The 17,052-nt window shown below is 36.7% G+C and overlaps 1 protein-coding gene across 3 annotated transcripts in view; it reads right to left on the bottom strand.

The window, feature by feature from the left end:
* Positions 1 to 1,798: 1,798 nt before the first annotated feature.
* The window catches only part of TBC1D2 (TBC1 domain family member 2), a 36,850-nt gene continuing 21,596 nt past the window's right edge, over positions 1,799 to 17,052 (bottom strand). For all 3 annotated transcript variants that reach the window (XM_072405234.1, XM_072405233.1, XM_072405231.1), the window contains exons 7-14: positions 14,322 to 14,702; positions 13,966 to 14,076; positions 11,961 to 12,151; positions 10,125 to 10,595; positions 7,728 to 7,848; positions 5,244 to 5,429; positions 4,560 to 4,681; positions 1,799 to 2,508 (exon numbers count right to left, since the gene is read on the bottom strand). In XM_072405234.1, coding sequence (XP_072261335.1) covers positions 2,307 to 2,508; positions 4,560 to 4,681; positions 5,244 to 5,429; positions 7,728 to 7,848; positions 10,125 to 10,595; positions 11,961 to 12,151; positions 13,966 to 14,076; positions 14,322 to 14,702 — 1,785 coding nt within the window. In that variant the 3' untranslated portion in view covers positions 1,799 to 2,306. The remainder of the gene's footprint in view (positions 2,509 to 4,559; positions 4,682 to 5,243; positions 5,430 to 7,727; positions 7,849 to 10,124; positions 10,596 to 11,960; positions 12,152 to 13,965; positions 14,077 to 14,321; positions 14,703 to 17,052) is intronic.

Raw genomic sequence — 17,052 nt, 5'->3', positions numbered from 1 at the left:
TTAGGAACACTTGTTTAAGTGTGGCTATTTATGAAAAGAAACATGTATTTCAACTAAAATTACCCAATGAAAAAGGAACTGCAACTATAAAACAGTTTTACAGCTCCTCTGTTGCAAATGCTGTTGCACTGCTATTTGTGTGGAATAGGGCAATGTTTCATAAATGTCAGGGTGTGGCAAAATAAATAAATGCAACAGAACAATACTTAAATGCATTCTTCACATTCTGTATAAAGACATAGTTCAAAAGTAATGTTCCTCTCTAATGACATCATTGTTACTGCAAATATCAAAAAAGAAATTCATGTCATGAAGTCAGAAAAGCGTTAATTTGTGTAGGTGTGTTGAGGGTGGAAAAATTTTGAAAATGTTTGCCACTCCAGGTAAAATTATACATACAAAATAAAAAGTTAGAATTGTTGTAATTTGTGATGCTTTTTTTGCACTGCATAAAAGTAATGTGTGTCATTTTACTTCCCAATATATGTATCCTTTAGAAATAATGTAATCAAGGATTTTACACATTTTGATATTGATGTTAAGTCTTTTGCTACAAATATCTTTGTTGGTATTTACCACCTCTTTTTCTGTTTCAAGAATAGGCACATTCTTTTTACAGTGAGGTTTTAAGTGTGGCACACTTCCAGTAGGATCAGTCTCCCTGAGTCTCAAGGTGCAGGTCAGCCCTTGACACTGAAGGTCTACCTAGTGATTATGGATGCTGATCTGTATGGCACAAGTTGTAGGTGTTAAGTTGAAGCACCAGTCAGGTCCTCACCACAGCCTTTGAGGTTGTTGAACTTCTAACAGGTACAAAGTAGCAAGAGAATTGTCAGGAGTCATGCAAAGGATGAAAAAACTGATAAGGTTGGAAGCCAAAGCTGGGTTGAGGGGTTGAGAGCCAAAATAAAGTCAGGAGCCAAACAAGTTGAAAAGTCAAAGGTAGAGAGCCAGAGCAAGATTGGAAGTCAAAGCCAAGGTCGAGAGCCAGAGCAAGAAAAGGGAGAACTGGCATCTGGTCACCAACACTTGCGTGAATCCACTCAGCAGATTACGTGAGACGCTTCTCCCAGTGGTGTCAGACAGAATAGTAGGTTTCAGATAAACAGTTTATAGCCTTGCCCTAGCTTCCAAAGTGTGCCTCCACACACAAGGACGCTGAATTGTTGAATCACCTGCTTTGGTGAAAGGGGAGAGCAAAGGGGAGCCAACCCCAAGGAGGGAAAGGTTTTACCAAGAACAATTTCTCTCTCCATATGACTTTTTATTAGCCTTGCATTTTGCTAGTGCCCTTGTCATCCCTGGTACTGTACAATGGTTTGACTCTGTACCTGCAGCCCACTCAGGTTGCACAGGTAGTTTAGATTCTCCAGGATTGCAGTGCTGTCACAAAAAGGTTGCTGTGTCCCTCTGCACAGTCTCCAAAATGTGGAGAACATACCGGGAGTTGGGCCTTTAGACAATCAAATCTGGATAAGGTTTAAGGAAGAACAAAAACCCAGCAGCAGAACCATTATCGGCAACCTTGTGCAAGGAGAAAGAGGAGAAGCACTGCCAGAGCCATACAAGATGTCCTCCTGCAGGCATGTAGATTGCTTTCTAAAGATCTCCAAGTTAATCCTGATTCTAGGAACAATCCTGAAGTATGATATCATGGCATGTTGTTTTTCTCTTTGTTTTTCTTTGTCTGTTACAACTTTTAATGTATTTTTATATCTTTTGAGTATTATACATTGCTTGTTATCTTCTTCCAATTATATTTATTAATTTGTCATACTTAAAAAAATGAAAACATGTCTTTTGTTCATATTTTTAATAATATTTTAAGTGAAAAGGCACTTGAATATGACAGTAATTTAAATATGATCTTTATGGTTGTAAATCCAGTTCTAAATGTGTGCCAAAACTCAATAAATTAAAATTCAAATAAATTAATGCTAAAAAATAGCTCTAATACAGGGCTTTAAATTTGTGTTGGACTGCAATGCCACAAGTAAATGTTTACTGAATGATGACCTAGAATACAAAGTAGTCTATTTGGTTACTCTACCTTGTGAAAAACATAAAACAGTATTTCAAATGTAATGTAAGGAAGAAGACAGCAGAGTTTACAATGGAACATACAATCGAGTTTAAAATGTATATACAGTAATTACAGATCAATAATAAAATATATTTGCAGATAGAAAACGGAAACAAATCAAACAAAACATTTCTAGTTTAGCTTGCACTCTTTTGAACATTTACAGGCATATGTTTTCATGCTTTATTGTGTTTTAGGTTGCAACTAAAAATGATTGTAATTTTTAGGTATCATCTTCATCCTCGCTAACTCCCAAGTCCATATCAGCACTTCCAAGCTCTTCCTTTTGCCTAAAATATTCTTGTTTTATCTTTTCAAGTTCAGCCATGTCTGCCTTACATTTTTCCATATGCACAGCTCGGCGATTTTTTAAATGCTTCATTGGAAAAGGGTTCATCTCATTAAAGGCAATGTTCATTAGTTTTCTGGAAAGAAAATAAATGCTAAGTAATGCAATACATATGGATATAATGGGATATGTTTGAACAAATCATATTTGTTCTAGTCTATATAGAATAAAGATATGCATCTCTCCCTCCTCAGTTTACAGTTAACATACTGGGCCTGATTCATTAAAGCTTTCCAAGATAGAGAAGACAAGACTCACGGGAGAACCTGGGTGATCCATCAAACCTAGAAAGATTTTCTTAAAATCATTAGCTATTATTTGGCAAATGTTTTTATTCCTGGAGCAGATTCATTCCAGGTTTTCTGGATCAGGTTCTCACATGAGGAGATTATTCTACCTACATTTTTGGTTATGAACATACAGACATCCAGCTGATTACATTGGTGGTTCACTAAAGTAAATAAATACTCCTACCCTTGATACGACTTTACTGATTCTGACTGGTAAACTGCTCTTCCAGCATAGGGATATGATGAACAAATAAAGGCAACCCTTCCACATTTTTGTATCTTGCTTTATTGCTATAACAAAGGGCTAACAATCCCTCTTTGTGATGGCATTGTGCTAATATGTGATATCATTGTCTCCTTTAGGAGACATCAGGGGTTTATTGGACCCCCTAATATCTCCTCTCCCCTCTGCTCCAGCAACCTGGACTGTGCTTGATGAATTGTTTACCCAGTTTTGACAAGCTCTAAAATGGGGGATACTTAAAAAATGCTTTTGGGTTTATGTTTAAATGAGGTAAAACAATAAAAAAAAGTTTGTTTCTTTTCATAAAACCTCCCTGACTTGAGTTTTCTTCGTCCTAGTCTCTCAGAAAAAGAGAGAGTAACAGAGACCTTGTCATTGAAGATGCCAGAGGGGGGTTGCTGGTGGTAATTATGTAAAGGTCATCAGGCAGCTTTACCACAGCTCTTGGAGCCAAGTGCTGGTTTTACCCTTTGCAAAACCATGCCATCTAGGGCATTGGCAGCAAAAGGGTTTATTAGACCTTGTTGCTCGAAACAAAATTATAAAAGACGATTACTAATAATTACAAGTCTGACAGGAGGCAACTCTATACTTCCCTCACTTGCAGAGCTACAGATGTTGCTGTTACACAATATTTCTGGTTGTATTAAGTGTTGTACCCCCCACCACTCTGTGATTCCACCCACTAACCACTAAGTTCCAAAAGAAATATTTTAAATTGTTGTTGCTTTTATGTTGTGTGCATTATTCATTAGTTTTGAGCATTGTTTGTAAAATATATTCTTGTAAATCATGTGTTAAAACAATATGGCATGTACAATCTGCTAATTGTATAGGTCTATTCCTAAAGTTTGGTATGGGAGTGATTATCAATAGTAGAAACAGAAAAAAAACAATAGTAGCAAAATTGTTACCTGAACCCCTCAAACTGTTCTCTAAATTACAAACGAATTTACTGAACTGAGGTAGTAACTCACCCTATAATTTCTGCAGGGCACAATAAAGGGGATTGTCATAGAAGAATTATGCAAAACATAACACTGACAAAAATAATCCTGAACCTAGATTAACAAATAAAAAAGGTAAAAAAGGAAAAAGTGGCCAGCCTGTATTTACGATGGTGGGTAAGTAGCTTTTCCTTTCTTCAATTAAACCTTAGATCGCCCAGCAAACAGTACAAAGTTAACATATGTTCTGATCTGTTTCTTCGTTGGCAACATTGCCCCCTCACTTGCCCAGTTACAGGTGCAACTGGGAACAGGAATTAGGTAAAAATCTTGCCAAAAGGTGACAGAGACAAAAATAAAAACCTGGTAGTGGTTATAACTTTTATCTACTTTTAGAAAAATAAAACATTTTTGTTTGACTTATTAAAATAAATATTTTGTCTTTATATAATGCCATTAAATCTTTTGTCTCGGCATTTGTCTTTAAGAATTAATTTATTACTAAGTGTTGCACTACTGTGTGTCTATGACTCATCTGACAAGTCTAATTGAAAATATTGTTCACACCCTACATACATTGTAAATCCTGTACTATACATGATTGCTATGTCAAACAACATATTGTCTGATAAGGATAGTGACTTACCTGCCATCACAGATAGTCTTGGTGAAAAATGAAAGATACTGGTATATTTCTGTCTCATCATTCAGCTTTAGGATCTCTTCTTCATTATATTTAAATATTGCAAGTGCGTAACGGAAGATAACCTGTCAAAGTGTAAAGGAAAATAACAACTAGTAACTGTCAAAGCATAAGATGCAACACATACAATGCTTAAAGTTTATTCTGCCTATATTTGCAATCCCTGGCTCCTCCTTCCCACCTTCGGAACATGACAATTAAAATATATTAATTTATTTTCTTTATATTTTTTTTATTCCCCGTAACACCATTACTAGGTCTTTGAGTTTTTCTATTAATGCAGACAGATCATGGTTGGTGGGAACTGTGTGCTATGAAATCAGAGTAAGCAATACCATTACAATTTTGAAGCCTGCAAGACTTAAGGTAAGGCTGGAGTTCAGATTTAACATTTTAATACAACAATTTATAATGTTGTAAGTGTTTAATCACACATAACCAAAAATTTTGAGTTGAAATATTCAATTGAATTTTCTTTTGTAAGCATTTTATGAATGCTACCAATTATCCCAAAATCACATGTCAATACATCTTCTAATGTTGCCCAGGAAAACTAATACTTTACATATTAGGCAAATAATTATTTTCTACTTTATTATTTTCTCATTAGCTCTGAAGAATTCCTACCTTTGTTCCTTCATATAGGAAGGCATCCCAGACTCGTAGAAGAATATCACTAACCAGGCTGTCAACAAACACCACCAGAAACCAGTTGTAAGTGATGAGGGACAGGTCAATCTTGTATTGATTAAAATGTGCAGCCAAACGAGGCAGTTTTTCAGAAAAGAAATCCTTGAATACTCTTTGATCAACCTGAGAACATATCAAAGATTCATATCATTATTCATGTGAACGATATACCAATTCCAAAATTTTGGCTTGACGTTGCACTAAACAAGCCCTTTTATTCACTGTGTCTTTGTAACCATACACAGTGATAGATCATAGGTAAATGATCTGACTGATGATAATCTCACATAGTCTGGCATATTCATTGAAGACACTAGCAACAGCATTAAATTTTGTGAATAACAAATTGTCCGTGAATTAAAATCCAAGCTGGCCAAAAGCTATTATTTTCTACAGACTGGTCCCTCAGAGTCTGTAATATCGGTTGTGATGTGGCATATTTGTTAAAGCTGTGCTTCAAATTGCTGTTAAAGAAGAACATTCTAAAACAAATGCATTCATCTTTTTGTCCCCTTACCATACCCATCCTGACTGCCAAGACTTACCTTGATTACATCCACCTCACACAAGTCTTTACTATTCTGGCCATGCCTTTTCAGTGGTGCCCCATTGGTTTTATTGAGGTCACTTCTGAATGTCTCTGGCCTTGAAACACAGCGCCACAGAAGTTTATAAGAATGCTAATGTTGGCTCGGAATTAGCAACTAACTTTTTGGCACGGTGACATGAAAGGGAAACTATAGGGCATAATGCTGGGCGAGCTCCTGGGCATTATCAACTGTTTAAATCACATTTTCTTTATGCAGTTCCAGTACCACTTACTAACATTAACACGAATCCCATTCGGGGTGATTTACTTAAAGTTTAGATTGTTCACATAGCAAAGTGAATTATCACTGCAAAGGATAATTCACTAGAGAATAAGGTGCTAACGTTCAGCAATCTAATCAAATTGCAAGACAAAATCGTTTTTTTTTACATTTTCTTACATTTAATCAGTTCTTTTTTTCAGAACATTTACTGAACTAAGTGAATTATATATTGCTAAGTGTTAATTCATTTTTAAAAAAGAATGAAAGGCGCTTTAATCTTTTCATTTAAACCCTTACTGAAATATTAATGCTTGAAAAACCCTAGTTTTAGCTTATTTTTATTTTGGGATTGTAATATTTGAATGAGAATAATACTGTAGTCACTGATAGTTAGATCCTAATTATATTTTGGGATATTATTAGATAAGTTAGTGATGATACATGTTGATGTTGTAGTCACTGTTACATAATATAATATTAGCCTTTAACTTACTGGCGTTGATGTTGTAATACCATGTTTTGCAATACTAGTGTTGCAAACGTCCTCATTTAGCCTCATGGCTCACTTTTAATAATACATCTGCCAATAACATAATATGAAGGATATTTCCTATAATGCAAATTTACCTGGTGTTTGCCTTAGTTTACTTTACAAATAGCTTTAGTATACAATAGAACATAGCCCTACGAATGAAATAACAGCAAGTGGAAGGGATCCGTGGATCTTTACTGTTCTCTTCAAGTATTCATGCACTTCCATATTTCAATTATTATTTTTTTATGACCTAGGACTAATGTTATAGAGATGAGAAATTGTAGCTGCAAGAAAATGTTTGTGAAAGCCTAAACATTTTTCAGATTTTTTGCATAAATTGCATCTATATGTAAGGCATAATTAATAAGAAAAATTGTGTAGTTGTGTAACAAACAGAAATTTTACATTGCTATATTAAAACATCTTAAAAAAGGCTGTCATATGACCTCCCTGCATACTGGTTTAACACATTTAAATATAATATAGATCTCTTTACTTCTTCCTGGGGAACAAAAACATCTAAGCTCTCCAATTATTTGTACCTATTGGCCGTGGGCATTGTTGTGTGTGTTGTTAGTTAAATAGGCTTTATTCATTCAGTTTCAAAATATTTTTTTTGTGATGAATGAATATAAATGCCTGCACAGTAAAAGTTTGAAGGTTGGGCTTATCAAGACAGACAGACTCTAAAGCTACGTACACACGGCAGATTTTTATCGCCCGATAATCGGCATCGGCCAATTATCGGGCGAAAATCTTCCGTGTGTACAGTCGGTGTCGTCCATCGTCCGGACGACCGACCTGCCGGATCCACGGATGATGGACGACAGCCGATCGTAATGAAAGGGAAGGGGAGAGCGCGCAGCAGGGTGCCGCTCCGTCGCTCTCCCCCCTCCCCTCTCCATAGAGCATGAACGGTGCTGTATGTACAGCACCGTTCATGCATCGTGCACTCCCTTGTCGTTGGAAAGGATTGTGAAAGATCCTTTCCAACGACAAAAATTGCAAGTGTGTATGCAGCTTTAGAAACTTTTTAAAAGATCTTTTTAATATATTTTTTTCTAATAATCTTACCTGTGATCCTGTTAGGTTATTGCTATAGTATCCTGGTGGCATTATGTTCTCAACAATATCGGCTAAACAATAAAACGCACTTTCTTCATCTTCCAAAACCAATAGCGCTATGGCAGCTAGCCTACAACAAAATTAAAGTCACAGATAAATCATTGTTGGCCTTTTCAGACAAATCTAGTAATATTTTTTTTTGTTTTTTTGTTTTTTTACAGTGGACAGTGGAAATAGTAAGACACTCCATTTCCTGATCCCCCCATGTAATCACCTGCACAGGTTGTAACTAAAATGTCTGCCTTGTCTTCAATGGGAAGATTTTATTTGCTTGCTGCGATAAGTATGTTAATACAGTACAGACAATGACCTCTACACTTCAACAGTTTATATAAAAAAAACTGTTTTGTTGACATTTATCCAAAGGTATTGAAGTAGAGGCAAATAGTAATCAAGCTTGAAATTTTGAGCCTAGAGATTTTGAGACTATATGATCTGTGATTTCCAAGCTCTACTCAAATGTTACATGTTTTAATAAATTATTACTGCTTCTGCAAAACTATTCACATGCGATTTTGAGACTCTATGATCTGTAATTTTCATGCTCTACTCAACGTTTACATGTTTTAATAAATTATTACTGCTTCTGCAAGATTATTCACATGCAGTTTGTAATACAGGGAATGTACAAGAAAGTATAGGACACTCTCGTCTGTGTTTTAAAAATGTAAGCGTTAACACAGACAAACCTTTTCGCTGCTATGGGGTATGAGAAGCTATTGGCAGGGATAAGTGCTCCCAAACCCTTGGCAATGAAGGGAGGACTTAACCATTATTCCTTGAGTAAATGCAATAGTGCTATAGTGTCTCTGTTCACATATAATATTCGATGATTAATGGTGGCCAATCCCCTTAATTTCTAGAAGAGTGTAGTTAGTTAAGAAGCAAAAAGACAAGAAAAAACACTCTAAAATATGTCAACAGCCAACCCATATTAAGTTGATGTTGTGTCCATCAAACTGTTCAAAAAGTAAGCAAAAAATGTGATTACTCCAAAGCTATTTAAATGAAACATCTATCTTAAATGTAACATTTTCCTGATTAGAAAAAGCCCAAGAGAAACTCAGCGCCCTTTAGCTGTGTAATAATGAGTTGGAACCAGAATTAATAGGCCTTAACTATTTTCTGACAAACAGCCTGAACCTCAAGTAGTATAAGCAATATACCTCAGATAAATCACCTAGGGGCAAAGTGACCGTAGATTGTTAAAAAAAAAAAAAAGAAAAAAAAACATTTATAGGAAATGAAGACACTAACTTTAACAATAAAAAGTGCTAGAATGAAAAAAGACCTTATACTTCCAGATCCAAGTACCCTTATCTGAGATATAACACTCCCCAGTCAGACAGACTGAAAAGCATCACACCAATTTCCCAACAACATAAAGGGAAGAAGGATTTTTCAGCACACTGTAGCAGGAATTGAAGCCACCGGAATAAAAACAGATGACTCCTTGGATTTCCCTTTCTTAGATAAAAATGAGACTTAGCCAATATGAAATGGATCATGACTAAAGGGTGTGACAAAGGGGTTGGGCATAAGGAAAGGCCACTCTGGGGCCCACAATTGCATACAGTCGTGGATCAACTCACACCTGTGGGAGCATAGGAGATGCACATATAGCCAAAGCTTTTGCAGTTTCTTGGATGTAAGAAACATAATGGACAGATATAATTTTAGAATAAGGCTTGGTTATCCCAGGACAAAAGACAGAACAGACATGACAAGCAAGGTTCAGAATCTGTTCACCTATAATTACAGGATTATACATTTGCACCTCCTGTTGGCATGGCTACTGTCTAAATGGAAAGAATATGTAAACTTTAAGCACATCTTTGCTTTTAAAGATAACTTGTAACAATATTTATGACAATTCTATTTAAAAATGTTTGTTTCTTGGCTGTCACACTAATCCAACAACTGCAGTGCATTCCAAAACATTGAAATTGAAAAACTTGCTGAGTATACTGACCCCGACTTTGCAATCTCCATGCTTCTTACAGATGAATGATCAAGAAATATATTGAAATAAGAGAGAACTGGTAGGAGCAACTTAGCAGCAGACTATCCTCAACTTAATTTTCTATGTGTTTCCTATAAGGATCTGCTTTTTCATTACCTAGCCCTAAAACCCCAGTATAAATGAAGTTTAGTTACATAATATAGAAGAGTAAGTAAAGTAAGGCTAAAAAATAAAGTCTTGTCATATTTATACTTTACTTACCTTATAGGTGCATCTGAGAAAAAAATCACGATTTAGCATACTGAAAAGTATTTGCTTTTGCTCATTGCTTCCATATAAAGCAAATATTCAATTACAATACAAACAGTTGTTGCATTTTTTACCTGTTTAGTCCCTGACAGTACCCAATAGTTGGGTTTTGCCAAGAGTATGCAAGAAGGACCCTCCTCAGCTTCTGAATAAATTCTGATGTAGGGCAACTGAAGTGCTTGTTATTGGTCAATGTTCGATGTATATCAAGTTCAATCTGCTGAGATGCTGGATGCTGAGAACTTTCACACTTTCTCAGAAGATCTGTGTAATGGTTTGCTCTGATGCGAATCCGTTTGCCAATCAACCATCTCCATACGCGTTTACGGTGTTCTGGGGGGATTCCACACCTCACCAGGTTCTTCAGCTCCACAGAGTGGTTTAGTTCCTCAATACTATTCCATTTCATTCTTAACGGTTTGTCTACAACCTCATGCGTGAGGAGCTTGTTGGATCGAATTTCTAATGCTTGAATTTTAGCTAAAAGCTTCAAGTGTTCAACCTCATATTCTGGTATTATAACGAAGCCATAGTCATCATATTCACTAAAAAAAGGTACATAGACAAACAATATTAAATATAAAAATTAAAGGCAGAAAATTATATTCATATACAATGCAACTGCTGGAAAATGAAAACAAAGAAGTTTGAGAAACGTATTAACCTATGTAAAAACAAATACCGTGTCCAGAAAATGAGGTGACTTTCACTACATCATACCATTTACCTAACAGGCCATCTGTAAAACAAGTGTGAATATACTTACATTTCTGGATGCCCATGTCTGGAAAAACCACTGCTGCCAAAGCCCATGCAAGTATTTTACACTTTAATATGTGTACATTACTTGCTCCTTGTTGGCAAATGTGGTTACCCCATTGTCTTGTATGTCACTACAGGATGTAAGATCTGGTGGGAAGAGAAGAGTAGGCATCCAATTCATCCTGTGATTGCATACTATCAGCCACTGAGGAGCAGATATACGGCAGCTTTTCAATACATTTCTTTCAAGGAATGGTAACTATATTCATTCTTCTTTTACAAAGGACTATTGGGTAAAACAAACCATGGAGACAGGATCACTTTAAGGTAAAAGTGACTTGGCAAGCAAATGTTTTTCTATTACAAAACTGTAAATGCTAATAATTTGAATAGGGTGTCTTTTCAAGTCTTTTACTTATGCATCTTGAAACCTACATAAAACATTTTCCTGTTTAAAAAAATAATATTTGTGTTTTAAAAGTACTTCTCCACTGTATTACAAAAGTAAACAATATACAGCAGTCATTTCAATTTGCTAAAAAGATTTTTTTTTTCACAACAACCATTTTTAGCAATGGAAGCTACAATACTTATCAAATATTTGAAAATAAGGACTACATGGGCAGACACATTATTTTGGTGAATTAGTATAATATTTTTATTTCATTTTTATTTTTTACTAACCCACAAACAATACCAATTGTTGTGAACTTTAAATTTTCTTACTGTATAGTTTGAGTCACATAGCAAAAATAAATAACTTAAGCTGCATACACACATGCAATAATAGTCGTTGGAAAGGATCTTTCAGGATCCTTTCCAACGACTAGCACTGCACGATGCATGAACGAGTGCTGTACATACAGCACCGTTCTGCTCTATCGAGAGGGGAGGGGGAGAACGACAGAACGACACCCTGCTGCGCGCTCTCCCCCTTCCCTTGCATTAGGATCGTTAGTCGTCCATTGTCCGTGGATCCGCCAAGATGGTCGTTCGGATGCTGGTTGACTGGCACTGTACACACGGCCCTGAGCCGATTATTGTGCGAGAACTGTTGGACATGTGTACGTAGCTTTAGTAAATGAATTGTGATTGTGTTGGGTAGGATTAGGCAATAGAGAAATGTCATGTCCTAAACTGCCACCTACCTGAGAGGACTAAATTGCACATCCATTTGGTTATGAACCTTTTTCATGTCAGATTGCAAGGCATCTTCTATCAGGTTTTTTATGACTTCACAGTACTCAGCATCAAGATATGGCAGAGCTTCTTGGAGCTTTCTCAACACAATTAAATATTTGCTTTCTATTTGGCAATTCCTAGCTTCCAAATATGAGCACTGCAAAAAAATATAAAATTGGAAATTGGATTGAAACAGTATACACTCTGAATACTAATCCAGACTAGACTAACCTAACCCTCTTCCCTGCCCTTGGTCAACAGTGGGTCCTTGTGCAGAAATGACTTGGGGGGCCCCTGCTGAGCTGACCTGGTTCCCCAACGAGTGCCCCTGTTTACTGAGGAAGCTCCAGGGCCCTAAAGCATTGGCACACTTTGTACCTTCCTATTCCCGCCCTTAACTTCAACCCTGAATGCATACTTCTTGCCACTTTGCAGCCATGATCCCTGTGCAATTTTTACATAGAATATGCTCAGGAGATGATCTCACAGCAGTCTAGTGTAGGGAAAATGTTTCTGAAGGGTGTAAAAATGGGTGGACCATGAACATTGAATGGCGGTAACTAGACATCAGGAGTGGGGGAGAGTAGAACAGTGCACAACAACGATGTTGCATTTCTGTATTGCCAAAGTATGTTAGTGGAATAAAAAGATATTTTTCTATATAAATTTAGTTTACATTTGGTTGTTCCTAACTGTACCTTGCACCATAGTGAAGCTTCTGTTTGTTAAGAAAGCCATGTACTTAGTAGCAAAGAATTCTGATTTACTTTTTCAGATTAGCATTAATTTACAGGTTAGAGGACCATATAAATATGTATATGGTCACACTTGATTAAAGTGATACCCTGATACCTAATTAACAGTATTGCAGGAAAAATGCTGCCTTCTTTCTTGAACCTTAAAAATAATTTCTAGGTAAGTCAACTTAAAGGATAAACAAAAAACATTTAATGCAAAGTTAATAGAAAAAAGTCTTTTCCTGAAATTTGTAAAAATAAAGAATCCAAAAATACCTTTCCATATTACTCCTAAACATATGTTTCATATTCCTAAAGCTTTTTGCCCTGCCAGACATTTAGGGCCTGATTTACTAAAGCTCTCCAAGGCTGGAGAGAATACACTTTCACCAGTGGAACTAGGTGATCAAGCAAACCTGGAATGGATTTCTTCAATGTCAATGTTGTGCCTCCTGTGCTAATGATGTACCTATGCAGACATAATGCAAAGGATCTGAGGCTTAGGATTTATTGTGCTGTCAGCATTGGCAGAGGAAATCTAATGTCAAAGGTTAGAAAAAAATTAAGAGATGGGCTCAGCATAGGGGGAGAGTTTTCCCCCAGAGTTCCGTGTTAACAAAGGAGGAAGAATTGTTCTAATTTCACATTGAAAATTATAAAGGGTTGCCTTCACATAGTACAGCATGCCTAAATAATATGAGCTGCATGCAGGAACAGGATGTATGTGTGGCAATAGAAATAGGCAGATTGATGATCTTTTTTTTCTCAATGTCCTGAAACAGCTATCTGTGAGATATTGAATTGTGATCCCAGTACTGGTGCCAGGACACAAAAACAATCATATGATCGAACCTGTGCACACTATTGTAAACATGTAAAGATCAGAGCTAACCATAAAGACCAATGTACACAAGCAGATCACCCAATTTGCACGTAGCCATCTGATCTGACCAATATTCTATTCTGTTTGGTAATCGATCAGGCAAGTTTCAAAATACTACACACAAGTGTATGAAATGGAGATCAGTATTCCATCTGTGTACTTTCCAATTGATATTTACAAACATATCCAATCTATTCACAATCAATCAGATTCTAAACATAAGTCTCCTATGGTGATTTGGCTGCTAAATTCCCTTCAGATCTCATCATTTTAACCTATAGGAAAATTGAAAAGTGAAAATCTGTCCATGTACTTGACCTTGAAAGGAACCCTGCAAGCTAAGACTGTTACCTTCATTAGAAGAGCTGTTTCTTTTTCAGCAGTATTTCTCCATAGCTCTGTTACTTGATGGATTTCGGAGTTTAAAAACTGGTTCTGTGTTTTGTAGGCATTTATGTCATCCTTCAGAAAGAAAGCATAATATTGATCCATTACAGCATATCCACAAATTTGTACAACAGTTTATGCAGTCAAGACCTGCTTGGGATAGTAGAAAGTCATAAGCACAGTACACATAAAAGAGATCATACATGTAACACGTTACATTATTACATAGAGGGTAACAGATTTACTAGCACTAGCTGAACACTGTTAAGCTGTTTTATTGTCGCTTAGTTTTTTACAAATGTGTTTTAAAATTGTCTCACCATTAAGTTTTCAATCTTCCGGTAGTGCTTCTGTAGGGTATCATTTAGGATGCTGCTTGAGTCATCTGCATCATTTTGGCTGAGAAGCTGTTCATTCTGCTTTAAGATAACTTGCTGTTTTGCATTATTCTTCTCCATCAACAATTGAATATGCTCCTTTAGTTCGCTGATGTGGAAATCCTTGAAGCTAGCACACTGTTCCAGACCTTTCTTCTCTTGATCAAGAGCTTCAACTCGTTGTTTTAGGTCCTCAATTTGCCTAATTTTATGGCGTATCAGTTCCAGCCGATCTTTTTCCTCTGCTGCGTTTAGGTAATCATTGCAGGCTCTCTTCTCTTGGTGAGCAGACTCAAGAGCTCGATGCAGAAGCTTCACAAGATCCTGGCACAAACAAAAGGAACACCTTGAGCAAACCTAGTACTTTCTTCAAACACAATGCATACCAGCTCATTTCACAGATTGTTCAGTTCAAGGGGCAATATGTGGGTTTTGGGTTTGAGATTTGCAGATCACTCTTTTTTTTTTCATCTAGTAGAAAAAAAGCAGTAGTAGAACAGGGCATGCCATCTAACCAATGCATAATATTTCATAAATGGTAATGAAAAGGCCATTAATGGACAATCCCAAAGTGATGCTTTTAAATTATTTTTCTCTGTTCATACATTAATAAATGTGTGGACCAATGACAAATTATTCTTAACCATCTGTTCTAGCATCACTTTACATGTCAAAGCAATGAGTAGACAACCACAGTGGCAAAATTTAATAAAGCCAGGCAAATCCCTTTCTGGTTGGGGAACAATTAGCCAGGGATGACTGACTGGATTTAGAGGTGTCAATAGATGGCTACAATCTGGTGGCCCCAAATGGTATTTAAAGCCTAATAATAAACGTATTTTGTTTGGTTCCTTTTGGTTTGTTAAAATGCCAAGATCTAAAAACATTTATACTGATATTACAAATAAAAATTGATAAAAATGTATCATAAATTTTGTTCTTGGGTTTAAATACACTTTAATGCAAATTCACACATTCTTTCTGTCTTTTGTCATCTTTCTCGTATTTCAATATTTTTATTAAGATTTTTTAGAACAACAAAAAGAAAAATAACAAGGATAAGACATAATCAAAAACTAAATAGGTCCAAAGTATGAGCAGGTAAAACTTCATCTAAAATAGAGCTATATATGCCACATTCGCTATAAATAGAACCTGTTATCAAGCCCCACCTGGAGTGATATCCAGAACATTTTATATCGTAAACATTAGAATTTGTCATTCCAAGCAAGGTCATAAGCGTGGGTTGTACACAAATGAGCATTGCCACTTTACTTCCCATATCTGGACCATAACTCTAAACAATTAACATATAGAGGGTAAAACACAAAAGGGCAGAAGGGGAGGGACACTAGGAAACCAGGAAAAACACATCAGGAAAGGGGGAAAGGGGGGGGGGGTAGAGGAAGTACAAGAGCAAGGTATTTAAATCCCATGTTCCAGGAAAGTTTCTCCAAAAACAAGAGCTATAGGTTATTAAAGGAGATCCATGGATCCCAGATATCCTCAAATTTGTCAAGAGAATTCTTCAATGTGTGCGTAAGTCTATCATTCACCATGATCCAATTCAACTTGGATACTATGGGATCCATGGAAATCGTGGGGGATTTCCATGCTTTAGCTAATGCGATATTACTTGCCACTAGTATCAATCTAATCAATTTCTGGAGGGGTTTCGGTTGGATGGTGTCAAATTTGTTAAACAGGGCGGCTTCCACCGAACTGTTAATCTCCTGCTTTACTATTCTCGAGACTAATTTAAATACATCCTCCCAGAACTTCCTGGCTACCGGACAAGTCCACCAGATATGTGTCATGGATCCCCTGTCCCCACATCCTCTGAAGCATAAAGGAGAGGTTGAAGGAAACATCTTTGCTAGTTTAGTTGGTGTAAGATACCACCTAAGGGCCACTTTGTAGTTTGCCTCCAAGACTGCAGTGTTGAGAGATATTTTGGAGAGAGCATAGGTCATATCCTGCCATTCCTCCAAGTCCCAAGTGATACACAATTCTCTCCCATTCCCTCATATATCTCAGTTTTTTACTTTGGTTAATTAAGACCGAGTAGATAACAGAGATTTGTCCTTTTGTAGTAGCTATAGAGGAGCAAGTGCTTTCAAACGGCGAGAAGCGCATGGGTCTTGGAGCATCTCTAATTATCTGATTAATAAAGGACTGCAGTTGTCGATAGTGGAAATATTCTGAGGCAGGGATGTCAAATTGAGTGGACAGGTGTTCCCATGTAAATACTGCTCGAACATCTATCAAATCTCTAATTCGTCTAAAACCTTTAGAGATCCACCACTGAAAGTTTGCATGGCTCAGACCCGGCGGAAAATCCGGGTTATTCCATAGGGGAGTCAAAGGCTTATGAATAGAGGCAAGCTTTGAGTGGGGACTGAATTTGTCCCATACCCGGATAGAGTGAGATAGAGCGGGGCAGTTTACGTGTCCTGTATTATTTTTTTTCCGCCACATCAGCGAATCTATGGATCCCAAAAAGCTATCTTGGTTCTCCAATTCTACCCATTGGGGCTTCGCACCCTGCAAGGAGCTTAATGATAACTGTGCTACTTGCGCTGCTACATAGTAATATTTCAGATGTGGGACTCCCAGTCCTCCCATGCGCTTGGGAGCTAGCAGTGTATCTTTATGAAACCTGGATTTCTTCCCT

This window comes from Pyxicephalus adspersus, chromosome 3 (genome assembly GCF_032062135.1).
Source record: "Pyxicephalus adspersus chromosome 3, UCB_Pads_2.0, whole genome shotgun sequence".
NCBI lineage: Eukaryota > Metazoa > Chordata > Amphibia > Anura > Pyxicephalidae > Pyxicephalus > Pyxicephalus adspersus.
Note: the sequence above shows the minus strand (reverse complement) of the source record. Positions and strands in the feature narration are given on the sequence as shown.